Source organism: Podarcis vaucheri (assembly GCF_965113315.1).
Source record: "Podarcis vaucheri genome assembly, chromosome: 2".
In the NCBI taxonomy this organism is placed as follows: domain Eukaryota; kingdom Metazoa; phylum Chordata; class Lepidosauria; order Squamata; family Lacertidae; genus Podarcis; species Podarcis vaucheri.
The window spans coordinates 53,378,664-53,400,046 of record NC_138760.1 but is presented as its reverse complement, the minus strand read 5'-3'; the positions used below and the strand labels follow the sequence as shown (position 1 = coordinate 53,400,046).

The 21,383-nt window shown below is 43.8% G+C and overlaps 1 protein-coding gene across 2 annotated transcripts in view; it reads left to right on the top strand.

The window, feature by feature from the left end:
- The first annotated feature begins 229 nt into the window (after positions 1–229).
- Positions 230–21,383, top strand: part of SLIT3 (slit guidance ligand 3) — a 413,252-nt gene continuing 392,098 nt past the window's right edge. For both annotated transcript variants that reach the window (XM_082212998.1, XM_082212997.1), the window contains exon 1: positions 230–907. In XM_082212998.1, the coding sequence (XP_082069124.1) occupies positions 720–907 (188 nt within the window). In that variant the 5' untranslated portion in view covers positions 230–719. The remainder of the gene's footprint in view (positions 908–21,383) is intronic.

Genomic DNA, 21,383 nt, shown 5'->3' with positions numbered 1-21,383 from the left:
GCTCCTCTAGCGCGACGCTGAAGAGGACGCCCTGCGCGGAAGGCTCCGCTCTGCCCGCCCCTCCCTCCTTCCAAAACTTTCGCCCGACCTTCCCTGCCAAAGTTCCGAAGTTTGGTGACGTCAGCGGCGCGGCCGCCAATCCGCGCCGAAGGTGTTATTTTGGGGAGGGGAGGGGGCGGCTCCTCCGGCTCCGGCGCCCGCCTGCTTCGCCTTGCCCAGTCCATGGAGAGGCGGCAGGCTGCGAGCGCCCCTGGATCGCTCCCAGCTCCGGAGGCTCTGATCCCGGGACCTGGGCGCTGCTGCTGCTGCTGCCGCCGCGGTCTCCAGGGGACAGGCTGGGCTTCCCGCCAGGCGCTTCCGAGTGCGCTCCTGGGCTGCTGAGCTCCGGCGCTCCTTCTCCAGCAACCGGTTACCTGGACTGCGAGGCAGAGCAGGATCGGGCAGGTTGTGGTTTAAGCAGCGGACCGGCCCCCTCTCTTCCACCCGCCCGCCCGTTTTGATCCTGCGCGCTTTCCGCCTGGGCTTGAAAGGCAACGCGACGATCCGTCCGGGGACTCGGAAAGAGATGCCTCCCGCACCGCCGGGCTTCCCTCGGCTGCTGTGAGATCGCTGCGTGGCGCCCTCGAGGGCTGCTGGTTGGGATCCGAGGCGCTTTTTTGGTGGGGTTCTCTTTTTCTCCCTCCTCCCCCCTTCCCCACTTTTGCCCGGAGAAGGCGAGCATGCTGGGCGCAGGGAGAACGAGCTGGGGGCGCCTTGGGCTGCTCCTCTTGGGGATGTGGAGCGTCGCGCTGTGGCAGCGGACCGAAGGATGCCCGAGTAAATGTACCTGCTCCGGATCCAATGTGGATTGCCACGGACTGGGACTCAGAGCTGTGCCCCGAGGCATTCCCAGGAATGCGGAGAGACTGTGAGTACCAGGCGGAGAAGGGGGAGGCTGCTTTGCCCGCCAGGTTGCCGAGAAGGAGACTGCTCCTGCCGGGCGTAGATTAGACACAGCTGTTAAAATAAGATAGCCTAAGATAGAAACGGGGAGAGTGGTGCTTTCGCCGGGTTGGACCGCTGGCCACTGGCAGCTTCAGGGCACTGGAGTTCCTGGGGATTGTGAGCCACGGGGAGGTGCCGGGCTGCTCCTCTTAACTTCCTGGCAAGCAACAGAGCTCAAAGCACTCCAGGAAGAGAGAGCCTTATAAAGAGCCTTTGTGGGTTTCTTTTCTAATTGCATAGCAGCTTAGCCATTGTGTGTAAATGCTCAGGAAGGAAAAGAGGGAGTGTGTGGTGGGAGAACCACATGCAACAAGTATGCTTGGCATTTTTCCACATGATGCTCACTGGAATGTCTCACCAGACTTTGCGCTGGCTTACTGACATTTGCACATCCACACCGCATTCGCTCAAGGTGCATCTGCTTGGTTGCAATTGGAGGGGGCATCTGACTGCCATAGTCAATATGTAGGGTGCTTTAAGCCTAGGCTGGTTTCTGGTTGCCTGCAAGGCTAACCCGAACAGTCTGTGACTAGTTCAGCCTCTGCCTGTTTCTACAGCTGGTTTTCCACGTGCATTACATAACTGTGTGTGTGTGTCTGTGTCTGTGTGTCTGTGTGCCTAGTGGATTTGGGGACAGATGGGCCCAAAAGATCTTCAAATAAAGAAATCCAAACATAAATGGGATGTGTTAAGTGACTGGAACCTTACCTTTCCTGTGTCTTGATAGATTCACTAGAGCAGTTCAGGAAATAGTCATCTCATCCCTGATCTAATGCGTGATTAGTTTTCATTTAACATTTAGTAGGATTATGAAGCCAGCCATATAGCCACAAATGAAAAGGCCTACATATTCCTCAGAAGTGAAAGAGTCTTATGGCACCTTGAAGACTTAACAGAGTCATTGTGGCACAAACTTTCATGAACTAATGACACTACATTGGATGCCCAACATGTTATATCCTCTGTTGGCTAAGGATGCGTACAACAACCCATTCCTATTACACATGGGTACAGTTTTTAAAATGTAAACAGTGAGGCTTAAGAATCATAAAATGCAGGAAGTAGGTCTTTAACACTTGTGTTTACAAAATGGATAAACTGTGTGTGTGTGTTAATCATTCATCATCTCTCTCTCTCTATATATATAATCTATGTATCTATCTACATATATGAAATCTGCCAACACAACACTTCATGCATCAAATGAAGTAGGCACTAGTCTATGCCACAGTGTTTCTTGAAGGTGTCAAAAACTGTATTTCTGCTATGGCAGACTAACACAGATTTTTTATATATTCCTGGTTACTGCTCTATATTACTTTCCAAATACTTAAATACCTATTTTGCTTTCCTTTGTGCACCCCATTGCCCTCTTTGTATCTAGTAATTTAATGTCACTAAAACTTTAATCTAAAGTTTTTGGAATTTTTTTTAAAAAACAGATAGGCCATTGGTTCATTATAGCAAAATCCCATAGGGTCAGTAATATGCCCTCAAGTATTTAAATACCATCTTTAGGACCAGCTAATGCTCATGCTTGCATGGTGAATATCGGTCCTAATGTAGGCACTGCTTTGCTGACCCTGTGAAATCCTTACAAATAAGTTCCATTGTGAATTAAGTGGATTTAGGTCCAAGTACATGTGTTCAGTATTGAGGTGTCAGCTAGAAGTGTGCAGAGCTGAACACTTCAGATCACCTTTGTACCGTTTTACTATCTGGAGCCAGTAATAAATGAACTGAAGTATGGATTAAATATGTCTTCTTCACATGGCTAGTGACTGATATTCTAAAAGCTTAAACTTGATTTATGCACATCTTCAAAGGAAAAAGGCTAGCAGATGGATCTCGACAGAACCTTGCATTTGAAGTTCTCTAATAATTTCACTCTACCCTTACGAAAAAAGAAAACATAACATTGAAAATGAGTGTCAAAATTTTTCTTTTGGTGCTGAATCCTTTTGGTTCCAGATGTTGAGCTTCAATCAAGAGTGACATTTGATAGGGTCAAAAAACATTTGAAAATATGGTGTTTTAGAGTGCTTGCTAGTATGGACCTGTGGCCAGAATTAGGCACCTCTCATGCTTACTGTGCTCATGTGCAAAGTTTATGGAGAAAGTACCTAGTTTTGTGCCAGGACAATACAGCTTTAGCCAAAGTCTTTTTTTCCCTCTTGGAGGCAGGTGTTCCAAGAGCTCCCCAACCCAATTGCAAACTATTCCCCTTCTTGGTGAGAAAAATCCTGACCAAATCTAGGTACATATAAGATTAAATACCTACTTCCCTGGTCCTCCCTGCACCCTGCTTCTTTTCCCATCAGTCGCTTGGGACAGGCACCACTATCACAAGCTGGTGCTTTGGAGAAAGTTCCACATGCTCATTGGTATGACGGGTATTGCTTGTGTCCCTTGGGGATAACAGGTCTGGAAAAGCAAGAATTTTTACTCCATAGCGAAAACTTGATGCATTTGTGGAACAATGTTGTGAATCAAAATGTAGGAATTGATGTAGCAGAGTAGTATTTAGTTCTGCATGCCTTTTAGTTGTGTGCTGCTAAACCCTCTACTAGTTTGCCATTTTTAATATGCCAGAAGACATGGAATAGAAGCCTGCACACCAGCTGCTTAAATACTCCAGCTTGATTAAAGTATTTTGCAGTGCATTTCTATACATGTGTACTGAGAAGTAAGTTTTATTGTTTTCAGTGGAGCTTACTTCCAGGAAAGGGTTTATAAGATTGCAACCTTAACTTTCTCTATAGGATTTGAGTCCAGGCAATGCAGTTCACATACAAGGGGGAAAGCCCTGTTGCACTCAGTGGGACTTACTGCGGAGTAAGCATGACTAGGATTAGGCTGTAAATGTCTTAAGAGTAAAATAAAACCCTCACATTTTAAATTATCTGTGCGCTCCTCAGTGTGCAAATAGTAAGAGCAATCAAGACTTTGCCAGAGTGAGATATGAGAAAAGCAAAACCTGATAAAGTTTCACGTCAGTGTATCATGTGAAAAGCCCCACATAAGCCAAGAAAGCAAAGAATTCACCAACAAAATGAGAATGACTTTTACTGCGAGGACTTAATATGAGCCAGCTTTTTGCCGTTCCTTTTGCTGTTAATACATATGAGCTTGTGTTTTGGAAATCACATTTAAACCCTCAAGTATCATTATGATTCTGTTTTTCCCAAGCTAAAGCAGGAATTATAAATATATTTCAGATTTAGACTTGTCTGAACTTAGTTAAGTGATATATATATATATGTGTGTGTGTGTGTGTGTGATTGCATCCAGACCTCTTAAACCTACAATTTAGCTTGCTGCTTATGGTCAAATAAATCCATTCTTTCTTAGAAATAAAACCTAAATTAGGTTCCATTCCTATGCATGCTTTACTTTGGAGTATGTCACATTGAACTCGGGTAGGACTTATTTTCCAAGTAAACATGGACAGTCTCTTGACCACATGCAGATATGGGATGGGGGTTATTGGTGTAGGAAATTGTAGAGTGTGATTGGAAAGAACCCTGAGATTATGACCACAGTCGATCTAAAACAAATGTCAATGAGAAATAGCATAGTGTAGAGTAGCTAATATGGTGGCCTCCAAAAATTGTTGGATTACAACTCTCATCAGCCCTGATCATTGGTCATGCTGGCTGGACCTGATGGGAATTGTAGTCTGACAACATTTGTAGTGTGCCGTGTTGGCTACCTCTGGAAAAGTGTAAGGCCTTCGCGCCTGATCATTTGACTTTGGGGTGAGGGGCTGAATCTGAGTTGCAGTGTAAGTGTGTTGAGGGTGAATCAGTGAGCAGAACTAACTAACAGAGACAAACTTCATACTCTGGGAATCACTACTTTGTCAAAACATTTTTAAAAGATGAAACAGACACTTAAGAAATAACTTGCACTGGCAGTCACATATATTGCAATGCAAACAGTTTTTGCGATTTAGCCCTTGGGTTTGTGTGCTTATGAAATCTGTACTTGCAGCAGAAGTCCTTTCCCTGATGTTTGTGCCTCAAATGCAGGATTTGTGGAGCTTGAAATCAGATGTCACAGCTGAAACTGGTTTCTTTCAACCTTGTTTGTGATCATTGGTAAGCATTTAAAATGAATTTTGTGCCGAAAGTGTTGCTGACTGGGACAAGTCTCGGGCTGTTTCTCTACTTTGCCTTCCAACCAGGAGCAAGAAAAATGAGCTGCTTGTTTTGTCATAATATCTGCAGCAATATATTAAGAAAATGTCTTTGTTAGTGGCAATTAGATCCTCAAGAAATCCAGCCAAAGCCTTTTAATTCTCAGTTAGATAGTTCTGTAATGCACTAACTTGAAGTATAGTTCAGGAAGTTATATTACATAGAAATTGTTTATGAGTACTTCAGATTACTTTATTGAGTCTCCAAATCCAACAGGGATGGGGAACCTGTGTCCCTCCAGATGTTGTAGGAACAAACACCCATCAGCTGCAGCCAGCATGGCCAATGGGTGATGGGACTTGGAGTCCAACAAAATCTGGAGGGCCACAGGTTCCCTATTCCTTGATCTAGTCTAAACTAGAATCACTAGAAACTAGTCCCTTCATAGTTATCCCAGAAAATTGTCCCTTCAGCAGAAGACTGCAAAGCGTTACTAAGGTTAAAAGTTCTAGATAAATTTATTTACTAATTTATGTGCAGTGTTACATTTATATTCCACCTTTCCTCCAAGAACCTCAAGGTGGTCACATGGTTTTCTTCCTCCCCATTTTGTCCTCACAACAACCCTGTGAGGGAGGTTAGGCTGAGAGACTGCAACTAGCCTAGTGTTATCTAGTGACTTTCATGGCTGACTAGGGATTTGAACCCTTGGCCCCCAGGGCCTAGTCCAGCACCCTAAACCACTGTTGGTAGGTTTCCACCTTGCAAATGGGACACCAGATGCATCCACATAACTACCCCAGTGCTGAAGAAGGCGGGCTGCCATGGATCCCTCCTCAGTTCGCAGTCTCCTCCCCTCCTACCTTCCTCACCACATGTCTGGAGACTGAAGCAGCAGGTGAACAAGGCAACTGTACTCGGGAAAGCTCAAGTAGGAAAATCCACAGAATTTGGATTTAAAGGTATGCACCCCATGTCTGGGTTGCAAGACTGACTCAAGGTGGTTTGTGGGAGTGGAACTCTGCTTCCTAAATGGAACATTCCCTTCCTGTCCTCTCTATGTGTCCCCTAACCCTTCCAAAGCAGATTTAGAGGGTCATGAAGAGAAAGGAGAGGTTCTGCTGCTTGAGAAGAAACCCATTTTGCTCATACACAGACACAATTGGCTACAACCCAGAAGTGGAATAAAACTATTCCCTCCCTGCACCTGGCTGGCTAGGGTTTACCGCTTCACCATCCAAACACCATTTTCTGCATCCCAAATCATGTTGCTTCCCCTGCTACAGGATAGGGCTTTGGTGAGTTTCACGTTGGCAGGCCTGCTTGGGTGAAAAGACACTGGAGTGTGTATGAAGCTCCGTGACCAATCTTCAGCACAGGTTTGACCTGGTGGAAGCATTGAAAATGGCTTACCTTTTCTATTGATTTGCCAGTTGAAATATTTGCCCCCCCTGCACTCTCTGCCCCACACATGGGACTTTCCACTAAGCTACAGCCTACTAATGCTTTTTCGGCTAGCTGGCACAGTTGGATTTTTGAGAAAGTGCCCTGAGAGTTATTCACAAAACGGATGTGTTGGGGTGTGTGGCATATTAGCTGCCGCATCTCTAAGAGAGGACCACAAAATAGTGCTGAGATGCCTCCCACCAGTCACCCTATCATGGGTGGGCACTGCTATGCTATCTCACAGAGAGAAGCTCTTTGCACCTCTTCTCTGTTTAGAACAGATGGCATAGTGGGCTTCCAATACTAGCATACAATCTGTACTTGCGGACAAGTTTAAAGGGATGTGTACACTGCAAGAGAGCCTGAGCCAGATAGTGAGCAGGAAGAGAAAACAGTGACTCATGTATTGTGGATTTTTACTGAGACTTTTTGGGGGTGCCATGGAGGGTGCTGGTGGGCACACTGGTGCCCGTGGGGACACCACTTGGCAAAGGTGAAACTGTTGATGTGCCTATATTAAGTGGCATGTGATTCTGTTTGATCAAAAGCTGCTAGCAATTGTTATAAAGCACAGTAACTGGCAGAGAGCAAGGATTTCTGCGTTTTGCGATACACGGCCTACTTTAGGCTTGCCTCTCAGTGTCTCTTGCAATTCTCACAGAGCTATGGTGATGTTAGCAATGTCACACATAAGCCTAAATAAACAATGCAGAAATTCCTTAGTGATACATCCTTCTAGCATCAGGAAGACTAAATACAGAGGACACAAATGGTGGTTAAAACAAAAAATACTTACGATGATTCACATAGTAAACACACAAGAGTGCCTACCATCTGCATTGCAAGAACCCACAGAAAACTATTTTCTTCTTAAACCTCAAGAAAGGAAAAAGTCAGATGAAAAAGAATTTAGGTTAACTCTGTGTGTTTTTTAGCCGCTTCCTCCCCACCCCCAAGGATGTTCGCAAATACCTTTCACATGAGCAGGTTCTGCTGTTGCATAGTTAAAGCATGTATGGTCTTCATTTTCTTAGTTGGATTAAGATGTGCTTCTAAAAGCCATAATTCATTATGCACTTCCTGTTCACAGAGTGTGGGAACTTTAAAAAGCACCCCTAATAATGGAGACTTGCTTGCCCTAACAGTCCCTTAAAATAAGTTTAAACAGGTAGTACTGTCCATTAAAAATGTTAAGTGCAGCTTCTCTTAGGGAGGCATACACACACACACACACTGTATAGTGTGAGTTACACTGACTGGGAAATAAAGGCTTGGATATATCTAATACCAATATGATGTGTATCTGACTTTTAATCTTCCTGCGGAAATGTTGATGGGTCACTTTTAAAACAACGCAAACGTGCTGCTTGTAGCTCAGCTGTGGGTTCTTGGTAAAACTGAAACATGCGATCTTTTAAAAAATATTGTTTACTGTCTGCTCTTTGCTGCTGAAGAACAAATAGTCCCGTATCACAGACAGCTCTGAAGGCATTTTGCCAAGTTGCATGTGACCAAGAATTAATAATTCTTATGAGCCTTCTTTTGTCTGTCAAATTTAATTTGGGCAGAGCAGTCGGCATCAGAGCTGACTTTCAAATATGCCATCACAGACGCATGTGCACGCACAGAGCCTCAAATGACCTGAGGATGCGCTGAGAGTTTAATTTTATATGCATCTCTTTTATCAACTTAAAATATGTGTATTCTGTGCTCAAGGTGGCTACTCAGGGATGTTCATTCGGTGCTTACATGCAGAAGTGAGACAAAGTGAATACCTAAGAAAAAGTACAGTAGGTTCCTGTTTTTTGTGAGGCTCTCATTCTGCATGGGCTTCGTTTGTTCTCCCAGGGGAGCAGCATGGAATGAAGTCTGCACTGAGGGGACTGAATATGGATTGGTACCACATTTTCCTCCCCATTTCAGAACTAAGGTGTGGAAGGACAGCTTGTTCAAAGGGTTGATTTCAGTAAACACTATTCGTTATGGCTTAAAGCGTCCTTTAATTATTCATTTCCTGATTGCAGTCCACAGTTGGCAACAGTCTCTCCAACCTCATGTGTTTTCCAGTGGCTCCTTCTCCTGGTTACCAACTCTTTAATTCATTTCCTGAACTGAGCTAAATAAAGGGCCACTACCTGGGAGAACCAGGAATTGATTCAAAACACCCCAAATGGAGAGATCTTTGTGGCCTGTAATCCTAAACACAATTTCTAAGTAGTAAATCCTGAATAGAATTTACTTTAGATTAAATAGGATCTTGTCTGTGAGAAGGAGCACTGCAGGATTGTTATGGGGAACAGAGTGTCATATTGTGGTGTGTGTGCCACAGTTTTAATTCGACTTTCAGCTGATTGCTGAAGACCATCACCTTAGAAACATGCAAGAGCCCTTGGACTCAGTTACACAGCTGCAAATAAAATGCTTTAAGTGCAGTATATAATGGGACACTTCAATGTATTTTTTTTAAAAAGGCTTAAAAAAAAAGCATTTTCAGAACGGTTTTTATATGTGTGTCGATTTTACCCTTGTGTGGAAAAAGTTCTGAAACAGAGGCTGGAGATGCAGCAGCCATAAGTAACCCCACAGTCCTCCCCACCCCGATCAGGGAAACACAGCAAGGCCTGCATCTGTTACCAGTTGGAGCAGGAGTAGGCAACCTAAGGCCTGGGGGCCAGATGTGGCCCAGTCGCCTTCTCAATCCGGCCCGCAGACAGCCTGGGAATCAGCGTGTTTTTATATGAGTAGAATGTGTCCTTTTATTTAAAATGCATCTCTGGGTTATTTGTGGGGCATAGGAATTCGTTCATTTATTTTTTCCCCAAAATATAGTCCAGCCCACCACATGGTCTGAGGGACAGTGGAGCGGCCCACGTCTGAAAAAGGTTGCTGACCCCTGAGTTGGAGGGTTCTTCTGCTCTGTTAGTCAGACACTCTTAACAGTCTCTGGGGCTGCTTTCCTGTTCTGTTATCCCACACTGCTGTTATCCCACACTGCTGATAATTTGTGTGTGAATACAAGAACTACAAGGGTGACCGAGGTGCCTGTGCCTTTGCCACTGTGGCTCTTGATTGGGTAGAAAAGGCATATGGGATTGTCCCCACCTATGTACTTCTGGTCTTCATAGATCTCCTGCAGTAGTTTTTGTTGGTTTAGCTTAGTTTATTTAATAACTTGCTTTTTAAGTCCCAAGGGACTCTCCCAGTGTGACTTAGAATAGTTAAAACAACAATAAAACAGTAAATAGTGATAAAACAATCTAATGGCAAATCTGATTGGGATGTCATTTGATCTACTGGAGGTGCCAACTAAGATGGGGGGGGGGTTCACTTAGTTGCCCTCCTATTGCAGACCTCTGTGGAAAATCCATTGTTCGGCTTGGGGAAGCCCTCTAAAATAGTGTGAAAGGTGACGTGGGGGTAGGGCTGTAGCAGGAAGATGGGGACATAGAAAATCACCCCCTTCCTCTTTGCTTAGCAGCGAGGAACACAGGAAGCTGCCTTATACTGAGTCAAATCATTGTCCACCTACCTCGGTATTGTCTACCCTGACTGGCAACAGCACCCCAGGTGCTGTTTAGGGAGGGTTCTCTCCCAGCCCTTCCTGGAGATGCCAGGGATTGCACCTGGGACATTCTGCATGCAAGGCAGATGTTCTGCCACTGAGCTATGGTCCTTCCCTCCATTGGACACCGCCACTGGATCAAAATCTGCATGGAATTACAAAGTGGATTTCAACCAATAAATTAAGCCATTTGAGCAGCCAGAAATCTCAGTATAAAAACCAAATAAAATACCAAGGCCGCAATCCTATAGCAATTATTTGAGCATCATTCTGAAGGACTTACTTCTGAGTAGACATGCAGAAGATAGGTTATACAATGTCTAAAAATAAACTCCTCTCCTATCACCCAAAAGAAATCAAAGTCAGTACCAGGAGAGATTTGCACTGTTGGTACACCACAACTGAAAAGGCCCTATTTATGGTCACCCCTCTTCTCTAAAAGTAAGTGCACCCAGAAAGCGGCCTCTGATCTTAATACATGTGGGAGAAGCCCATCTCTAAGGTACCCAGATTACATCATGGGGAATTGGCTGTCATTACAGGGTGGGATTCAACTAACAAGTTCCACCAACCTACTACAAGGACTAGTGCTATGGGGCTTCCCCTCCTCTGCTTCGCTTACTACCACACGGGGATACCGTACCTCCCAGAACAGTGCACTAGTGAGCAGTGTAGAAGAGTGGGCAGATCATTATTCCATTAGGCAAGCAGAAATGCTTACACTGATGGAGTGCTCCTACGTTGAATTCCTCCTGCAGCTTGGTGTGACCAAATGGGTCTCCCTTTCTCCCCCTCCATCTTCCTCTGTCTTCTGCTTGGAAAGAAACCTGCAGCCGTAGCACCCTGCTGTAGACAGTGCTCACAATGTGTCTCTTCAAGCGAAGTGGTTCTGAGATAATAGATTAATAATGATTTCACACCACGGGATTTGTGTGTGCTGCGTGTGCCTCTCCAAACAAGGATAAGCTCCTTGCTGAACACAGGTTCTGAGCATGTACAGTTTGAATAGTCGGGCTCAGGCATGCTGACCGTGAAGTTTTTATGAGGTTTGGAGTGTTGTGTTACATAAATGCTTAAATGCATTCTTGGATGGAATGAATAGAGTTCTGACGTCGGGAACATTTTGTGTTTATAGCCTGATTTGTGGAGTTTAGTTAGCTCCAGTATCTCCCCCAAAATGGCTGGATCAGACCTTGGTGGTTGGTTGGTTGTTTTTGCTGAAAAGTATTTATTAAGATTAACTCTCTACACTAGTTGGTTTCCAGGAGCACAGTAGAAGCAGTGGAGGAATGGAGCGAGACCAAGCAGCATAGACTCACACACGTTAATGTTCCCATTAAACCATAGTCTGTTTTTAACTGTTGTTAAATGGGGCATGCAGACGGGGCTACCTGGAAGCAAGAGGTGCCAATAACTGTGGGTTAGTCCAGCCCATCTCTCATTCTGAATATTCTCAGTTAGAACATGTTGAAATATGGGGAAATTTAAGCCTTGATTCCAAAAGTAGGCCCAGGATGTTATGGTACTTGTAAGGCTTATGCTGTTATCTACTGCTCTGATTGCTTGTAGTGTTGTCTGTCTGAACACTCTCAAATGTGGAAGCAAGTCGGCAAACAAATAAGTAAATGGATTCACTTTGCAAACTCTGTTGTAAATGGCAGGCCTTTTATCCTATCTATCCCAAAAGTGAGACAGTGGCACGTTTTACTGCTAGCTTGATTAAAAATTAAGTGTTATCACAGGCTGAGGTGCACGTAAAACACTTGTAGGTCTGCTCAGACTGCTGCTGGCAGCCTCTGGTCTCCTAACAGCTACTCAACTGAGAGTTGGTAAAAAACCTGCATTTTGCCTAAGCAGTAGCCTTCAAGGGGGGGGGGTATCTGCTGTAAATGGCCAATAACAAAACAAACAAAAAAGAGTAAAATGCTTGGTTTGCATTTCAACAGTACAGTATAAGCAAGAATCCAGTTGTCTAGTGGCTTGGTAACAATTTTAAAACATGGCAAATATATTAGTTAATCATATGGATGCAATCAATCCTATAGGTATTGCATCTTAATGCAGCTAATGTTTTCTGCACCAGTGCAACAGATACACAGGTGTTTAAGGTGTTATAAGGGCTTTGTTCACCACAAAAGTTCAATTACTACAGCGGCATGTACATGGTACTATTATTATTGTATCTCACCTGTTCTCCCAGGAGCATAGTTCTGCTGCCCACCCCATTTTTATCTCCACAACAGCCATGTGAGTAGGTTAGGCTGAAAGCTAGACTTCATTCAGATGCTTGTATCTCAGTTGATTAATCCAAGATATGCACCATATTTGAATTTCTCCTTCCCTCCTCTCTTCTTTTCATGCTTCAGCTGAAGAATTTCAGGGTTAATTAACCATAGTTTTGTCTGATGTCTAAACTGGGAATACCAGGATTAGAACAAAGGGTGCTTCCAGATGGGTGTTTATTGTGGTGTTGGTTCTCCTCATGCATGTAAGGGGTTGTGTGTGTGTGTGAAGTCCACATGATGTCATCGACATCAAAATGCCAGTCCATATTTCCCTCCCATTTAATCTTGATTTACCTTTTCCGGGGGAAATCCAATAAGTAAAAAAAGCTGTTCATAATGACTTGTTTGCAAATTAAGCCCCCATCTGGAAACATCCAAAGTAGCATTGTAAACCACAGCTTGAAGTTAGTTTAAGAACCTGGTTTGCTCTGAGCCTGGCAACAATAATTTCCCAGTATGGATGTAACAAGAAACTATAATTAATTAGCTCAGGGAGACTTCAGTTGTGACACATAAGAAGGGAAGAGGAAAGTGGTAGCTTGGGGAGAGAATGAATAGCAAGCAGAAGACTTGTGTACAACTCAGCTTCAGAGAGCAAAATGTCATTGCAATATGAAGAAGTAAAAGTAAGGAAATCTTTTTTTCTTTTTCTTTTGCCATACTGATGAATGCAAAAACTTTTAAACTAATAAATGGGAGCTGCAACAAACTCTTGTAGTGTGGAGTGTTCCTGTTCAGAGTGCAAGCCAGCCAAGTCCATGGAGAACTGAGCTTGCTATTAATGTGTGTATACACACACACATACACATGTATGTGGTGAAGGTAACTCATTGTAACAGCACAGCTGAAGTTGCCCATGGATAATGCCAACCAAATTGGCTTTAGATCTTCACACAGAATGGTATCAATTATCTGGGTGTTGTTTCACTTAGAGGAAAAAGAATTTCTTTAGAGAAAAATCTGGTCAGGGCTAGGAATATTGACACAATTGATGCCAAGGGTTACTTCCTTTGTGGGCCTGGGATGGCCTTCCAAGCGAGAGAAAAACCTAAGGATGGGCAGATAATTGCAGGTTTTCATTTTCATTTTAGCAACTAAAAACCCTAAAGTCATTCCTCCACACATAATGAGCCACCACAGTCTTCTTCTGCATCATCACAGTGGTTGTAGCGTTTTAACTTTTGCTGTGTTGAGCAGCCAAGCTGGCAGGCTGCATCAATGAAGAGATTTTATTTCATCCCTTTTCCTTGCCATGGCTTATGTAATTCCTTTCCATGGCAACTCCTTCCAGAGATGCACCAGCTTTCTGGCTGGTTCCTCCTACTACCATGGGAATGGTTCGACCTGTTTGCTAGCCATTAGGAATTCAACCTAGGATTGGGGCAGGAGAACACTCAATTCTTGTGTTTTGGCCCCAAAGGGAGCATCACTGGAGCACTGGGAGTTTGTCTCTCCACACAACTGGCAGTGTTAAAATGTCAGCTGTGTGCTAAGTAGGTAGATTAGGAATGAACACCTGCTACTATAGTCATATGTTGTTGCATTCCAGCTCCCATCAGCCCCAGCCAGTGTGTGTAATGGTCAAGGGTGGTGGGAGTTGTCCAGCAACATTTGGAGGGCCTAGGTTAGCCACCCTCGAGTCACAGGATTAAGCTGACACTTGTTAAAAATCATAGCGAGGCAGCATATAGATCTTCAAGAAAATGTAGAGCTACGCAATCATACTCCGCAGATGGAATAACAAGTATATTACCAGATTCAACTAAAGAGTCCTGCTAGTGGAAGCCTGTGCAAGGACTTCTGGGAGCGTAACAGGGCTTTACCCCTCTTCTGGGAGTGTAACAGGGCTTTACCCCTCTCCCCTGCCCTCTGTGCCCCCCATATTTGCTTGGGGGGCATTGGAAGAACCCACATAACAGTGCATCAGGGGGAGAGGAGGGGGTCATTCAATCTAGCAAGCCAAAATATTTGCACTGACCCAACGATTGCCATAGCTCTATGCTGAAGGGAGATGGATTCCCTTACAAAAGAGATCCAGGATGACCTTCAGGAGTGTAGGGAAGTTGAGTTGCAACCTGGAGATTCCCTGCTGGCTTTACATTTGCTGCAGAATTTTAAGATGAGGCAGCTTTGGTTATTTCTGCCGCTTCCCTCCATTATCACTGTCTGAGCAGCAACATCTAGAGTCCTGGTTCCTAAAGAAGGAAGGGAGAGGGAAACAAACAGAAGATGTGACTACAGCTCCTGGGCAATGACAGCAAAAATAATGCTGGCTTTCTTAATTACAGTGGTACCTCGGGTTATGAACTTAATTAGTTCCGGAGGTCCGTTCTTAACCTGAAACCGTTCTTAACCTGAGGCACGCTTTCGCTAATGGGGTCTCCTGCTGCCGCCGTGCGATTTCCGTTCTCATCCTGGGGCAAAGTTCGCAACCCGAGGTACTACTTCTGGGTTAGCAGAGTTTGTAACCCGGAGCGTTTGTAACCCAAGGTACCACTGTAATTTTGTTGGAGGTGGTATTACCAAGATTAGTGAGCAGTGTTGATACCACTGTTTTCACTGCACATGCCAAGCATAAATTTCCTTCAAGGAATTAGGTCTTTTGTCAACTCTTTATGACAGAAACTGTGGCCCTTTGGATGTTGTTGGACTACAAGTTTCAACATCCCTGACCATTTCCCATGCTTGCTGAGGATTGTGGGAGTTGTATTCTGTCAACATCTGAGGCGCCTTAGGTTCTCTGTGTGGGAAATCGCCAGAATATATTTGCTTCCAGACAGGATTGCCATCTTCCTCAAAAAGCATATATGTATTTATTATTACATTTACATCCCACCTGCAAGAAGCTCAAGGCAGCAGACACGATTCTCCCTTTCCTCAGTTTATCCTCTCAACAGCCCTGTGAGGTGGGTTAGGCTGACTGAAGGTAACTGGCCGAGGTCAATAATGTGACTCAACTTTATTTTAGTAATATCTGGTTTCTATGCTCTCTTGTGGCAGGATATAAAACATTCCACAGTTGGTGTGAAGGTGGTGATGTATTTTGAAATATTTTGTTTCCCAAACCGCTGATTCACTTGCAAAGAAAATATAGATATGCTTAAATATATTTTTCAATCCCGAGTGATGGAAGATAGGCCCACCATGCAAGTTTCAGGAAATAGCTATTATATGATGGGGAAGGCTGGAACAAAAGATATTCTGACACACAGTGCCAAGCCCTTAAGAATAATGGTTGAAAGCAGAACGCTTAATATAGCTTAATGGCACAAATATGTTGAAACACCAATGTAATAAAAACAGTGCAAGTGGGATTTGAAAAGCAAATGGGAAAATATTAACATGAGAATGCATCTGGAAGGATGGGTGGGAGTTTAAAAGTGTCCTCATGTTCTCCTGGCAAACGCAGTGGTGGTTCTGGTTCTTATTAGAACAATTTAGAAGTCAACAAACTGCTGACCTTAATTAAGAATCTTTTCATAATCTATCATCCTCTTCCTACAGCGGTTCCTTGCTTAATAATCTTAGGAACTTGTTTTGAGCTGGGGAAATGTGTGTCTTGAATTCTCAGCTTGTCTGGAACAAAGTAGGGTGTTTTTTAACCATCTTTAAAATGATAGCTATGAGTAATAGGAACCCTGAAAATTATGGGTTATGACTGAATAATAAAATAAAAGAAATAATAGGCAGCACTGGGGTAACGATATTCTGTAACTATAGAAGCAAAAGTATATTTCTAGAGTAGGTTTGCCAGGTAAACATTTTTTTATCAGTCCACCTCCATGCAGAAGATTACTTTCTTTAATCCCTGCCTGATACACAGGATAAAAGCAGGGATACCTGCTTTTGAGTTGTAGGAAGGAACCTGATAAACTGAAAGGAGAACTTTGTGGTGTGTGGAAAGGACCCTTTTAGAGGGAGGAGGAGAGAAACCACCCAACAAGATGCTGTGGAATAATTCAAGCAGAAATATTCCTGAGATGGCCAAAATCATGATCAGATGCAGGAAGGATCAGGTCCGCTGACGTGCTAGGATTAAAACCACAAGTTCACTGCTAGTATATTCATAGCCTTGCAACAGTTTCCCAGTCACAATTCTGGCTCAGGATATAGAACTGTGGTTAATACACAGCTCATTTGATTTTTTTTATTGTTAATTTTATTTTCTACATTTTACTTTTTGTTTGTAAACATCTCTGGAATCTCATATACCCACTCTGGGGTGTTCATTTTGAACCTTTGATATCTTTTATGCCACTCTGTGTGAAAGAAAAGCCTTTGCAGAATTACTGGAATGGTAGCTGGGGAAATAAAACCATCCCACTCGGTTGGGCAGAAGGCTGCTCTACAAGCTTTGCCAGCCGCCTTCTGCTGAAGATGATTGGATTGGGTTCAGTACCGTTCAAGGAAGCTGTGTGATATTTTATGCTTCCTTTCTTACAGGAATAAGGGCTACTGGACATGAGTCCACAGTGTTGTGAAGCAACATTTTCAGTAGCTGTGGCAGTTCAGTTGCCTGGGAGACACTTAATTCATGTGAATTTGGGGCGATGGCTCAACCCTGCTCTCTCCAGAGTACAATGAATGAACAATTGACTTGTCTCCTAAATATTTGCCCAGAAAATATTGACCCTTAGTTGGTGTATTGCTGACTCAAATCCACCTACGTATTATCCAATGGGCTAATGAAGGGAGGATCTTGATTTACACATAGTAAAGCCCTTGCTTTAAAAAGCTGTTGATGCATTTTAAATTATAATTTAAAATAGTAAAACTTTGAACTGTAACAAAACAGTTGGAGAGAAAGAAATAGTTGTTGTTCCTGTCACCACTGCTGTCCCACAGCAATCCATTGTTATTACCTTTTAAAAACAACATTGTGTCTTTTACCCACAACAGCTACTGCATATGCTGCATGGAAGATTGGTACTTCCAGATCAGACAATGAAGTAACACTTTGAAAAGATGTCCAAAGCTGCTGAGGAGCATGGGTTTGTGTAGGACAGAAACTTCTGCTTCACTCTCATCCTCCTTCCATTTCTGACCCATGGTATGGTTATTGAACATGAGGCTTCCACCTTGCTGAAGCTAAGCAGGTCTAGGTCTTGGCAGTGCCAGAGACATCCAGGGAACCCTCAGTTTTGTGCCCCCTCAGTGGTTCTATGATGAAAGGACGGTGGGATATAATTGTAAGATCTCCCCCCCCCCCACCGCCCGATCCCAAACCTTCTCTGGCTGCTCTTTGTTCCAGCCAGTGGTTTGATGGGTTTTGAGGTTTTCTAACCAATGGAAGAGCTCTAAGATGTGAATGGAGGTTGAGAGATGTGGCAAAACTTAAATGATTGATCCTGAAATTCATGCTGGTTTACACTGTCCTGTGTCAACTATCCCTGAATTCATTTTTAACTGCTGATCCATTTTTTTTACCTGTTTAGAGAATAATGTAGAGGTTTTGTGAGTTGAAGTGAAGCCAACAATGATAATAATGACTTCCCTGACTTTCAACTCTTTTATCATCAGATAATAATAATTATTATATTTGTTTGTTTGTTTGATCGTTTGATTTATATACCACCCTTCATCATAAGATCTCAGGGTGATTTACAGAATAAAATACAGGATAAAAACAAGTAAATAATTAAAAATAAAACAGCAAAATAATAACTCCCGCTTCCCACAGACACATTAAAAAAGCTGTAGAGCATTAATCAGCCTGCTTGAAGAGGAATGTTGAAAAGACCCGGTTGAAGAGGAATGTTTTTGCCTGGTGCCCAAAAACATACAATGAATGTGCCCGGTGATCCTTCCTGGGGAACGATTATATAAATAATAGGAGGATATTTTATGGGTGTGCGTCATACTCATAAAGGAACATGGTGAGATGTTCCCAGCCATACACAGCTGGACAGTGCTCCACACTCCAGTATGGAAACTTCCTGTGTTGAATCTAGTGTTGCATATGCAAAGTTCCATTCATGCAATGGGACTTTCCCCTGCCTCTCCTCTCCCTGCTCGCCCTCAAAATCTGCTCCAGAGTGGAGCTGAGTGGAAAGTTCCATTGTACAAATGGACATCTGCTGAATAGTAGTGTTGGACAGGACCCACTTGTAGAGAAGGGTGGATACATCAGCATAACAACTGGGAGATAAGAACCTTGGAATCTGGAGCTCTTGGCAGCTCTTGGCCACTGGGGAAGGCTGGAGTAACAAGGGAGCTGGCAGTTCATCTGAAAATCAAGTGAAGAGAGAGCTTTTTCTTTTCTTTTTTTAAAAAAAGCATAAATTAATACAATATTTAGATTCAGATGAAATCTGACATCTTTGATATGTGTATTGTTAACAGCAGGAGATAATGAGTGGGATGAAATTGATGTTCAAATTTTGAATTGTTCAGTAACATATGACGGGTGAAAAAAAGTAATTCATTTGTTTGGGAAGGTTATATCCTCCAAATTATGCCACTTTTAAATTTTTATTAAGACCAGTATTGGATTTGGGAGAGCAACAGTGTTCTAAATGACTGGCAGTCGTTAATATAATTACTCTTGCAGAAGGATGGAGTGGTGAAGCAATTCAAACCTGTTTTTGTATCAGGGTTGGCTCACATGCTTTTAACATTCCTGTTTGTAGAAAGTCATACTAAATTAAAACACACACACACACAAGCCCACATTTTACTCAAATATGCTTCACATTAAATGGCTAATGCAGCATGTTTATGGGTAAAGCTTCCTCCAAAGGAGCTAAGCTCTGAACTCACATGATTAGTGTTTATGTTAAGTAGGCATTCCATGCCATTGTAGTCTGTGTTTATGTTTCTATCTGAAATCACTGCATTCCACTGTTGTTGCCTCCTCCCCAAAAACTGCCTGTTATACCAATGGCTTTGCTTGGCTGCATGTGTTGAATATATCACAAAGGAAAAAAGTTTGCTACTATGCTTGCTCAGGACACAAGTCTCTAAACACATTTGCACTCTACTTCTCCATGTGTTGGGGAATAAGCCCTTATGCAACACAAAAATGGTGTGCGAGGGGGGGAAAGCTCTTCCTAAGGTGACCCTACTCCCTGCCTTTGGAAGCCTTATGCAAATCTGCTGCAGGTGATGGACTGTGGGTAGAAAGGTAAAGGCAAAGGACCCCTGGATGGTTAGGTCCAGTCAAACTTGACTGTGGGGTGCCGCACTCATCTGGGTCATGTGGCCAGCATGACTAAACCACTTCTGTTGCAATCGGACACCATGGCAAGTGCACGAAAACTCTGTTTACTTTGAGTAACCTCAAGGGAGGAGTGTTTCCAGCTACCCCAGCCGCTGTCTTTGGAAGCCTCAGTGGTGCCTGAACTGCTGGTGCCAAAGACGCAGTGATCCTCTGGGGAAACTGAGGGAAGCCTTGACATTTGGTCAGACTGACTTGATGCTTGGCTAATTTGCAGTGGATATCCAAGCAGTGGCTAGAACATCTAGGACCACGGTGAAATGGTTCATACTCCCTTGTTATTTTTTTTCCTACTGCAAAGATGTGTAATGCTGCTACATTTATAGTATACAAGTGTTGTTTTTTTGTATGCTGTTGCATTTGCCATTATGTTGCTGTTAGGAAATGGTTCTTGCAAATGCTGCTTTGTGGTATATTGCTGTTGTCCTTGTTGCAAGACACTTTGAGCATAAGTGTATGTGTGTGTGGGGGGGGGAAATACAAAAATTAAGTGGTGATGAAATGCAGCCTTGGTCCAGTTCCACCCAAGAACAGCCTGATGTCAAGCTGGTGGAGCCTTGTCCTACCCACTAATCAAAATACCAAGGAGCTGGGTGTGGATGATCAGATTTTTTTAGTCTTGGTGGAGGAGTGTCCTCAAAGTCAGGGCTTTTCTAGAAAATACCTATTTTGATGGAAAGAAAACTAAAACAGCAACCAACGGTTCAGTTATGAGACTTTCCCAGAAGGGAGATTGGGGGCAGAGGGAAGAAGGGGTTGTTTGCAGGAACATCCAGAGCGGTGAGGCAGTGCCACACCATTGCTCTCCTGACAGCAGTGGTGCTGCTGTTTTCCAGCATGAGTGGGGAAGGCAGGTCAGCTTGGTGGGAAAGTTGGGGTTGTGCGGGCCGGGTGCACTGGTGGAAGTGTTGGATTGGCTCTGTCACTCTGTGAGCATGTCCTTGACCTCACAGCGGCACAGTCTTGCTCCTGGTTGTGGGGGTGAGTTGGGAACACAACTGTGCCGTCTAAATGCAGCTTGAACAAAAGTGGAGGGAGAAGGAGGATAGTTGCAGTATCACAGGGAGGACAATGGGGTTGGAGAGGAGAGGCGCCGCTGTTACCTACCCTTCCACTCTGTCTTACAAATACCTGAAAGGAAAGAAGACTCTGCGGGAAAGGAGACTGGAGAGTATAGAAGTGCAACTCAGGAGCACCAAGAGAAGGAAGGGCTGGTGTGTCCAAGCAGTTATAAGCTTGGGCATTGACTACTTTATTAAAGAAGGGGTGGTTCTGGGTGGGTTCCCAAGCAAAGGGAAGTGATCTTTGGCTTGATTTACAAGGGAGGATGGGAGCTGGAGGTAACTGGCTTTTCTACAGTGAGCTTAGCACTTCCTGTGTGGTGCCCTTCCTTCTAGGGCTCCTGGAAGCCAATCAATGGAGTTTCAGTGAGGCTTTGGTTAGACTGCAACAGGGTGGAGGTAGGATGTTTCAGATGTTCCCTAACTCCTGTCTGGGAGCCCATAGTGCTGCCTGACAAATTGGTGAGTTACCAAACTGAAGTGCCTTCTTTCAGTGCATGGAGACTATGGTACATTGGTCTGGCTTCTGGGGTGCCTGATTTGATACCCTTGCTAATGTTCAATGTGCAGCTGCTGATGGGAAGCCACAGTAATGCAGTCTTCCAATAGGCAGGGGTACTTTGTCCTTTTCCTGTTGCTAAGCTACCACTGTTAAAAGCCAGAATACATCCTGCTAGCCACACAGCTGAA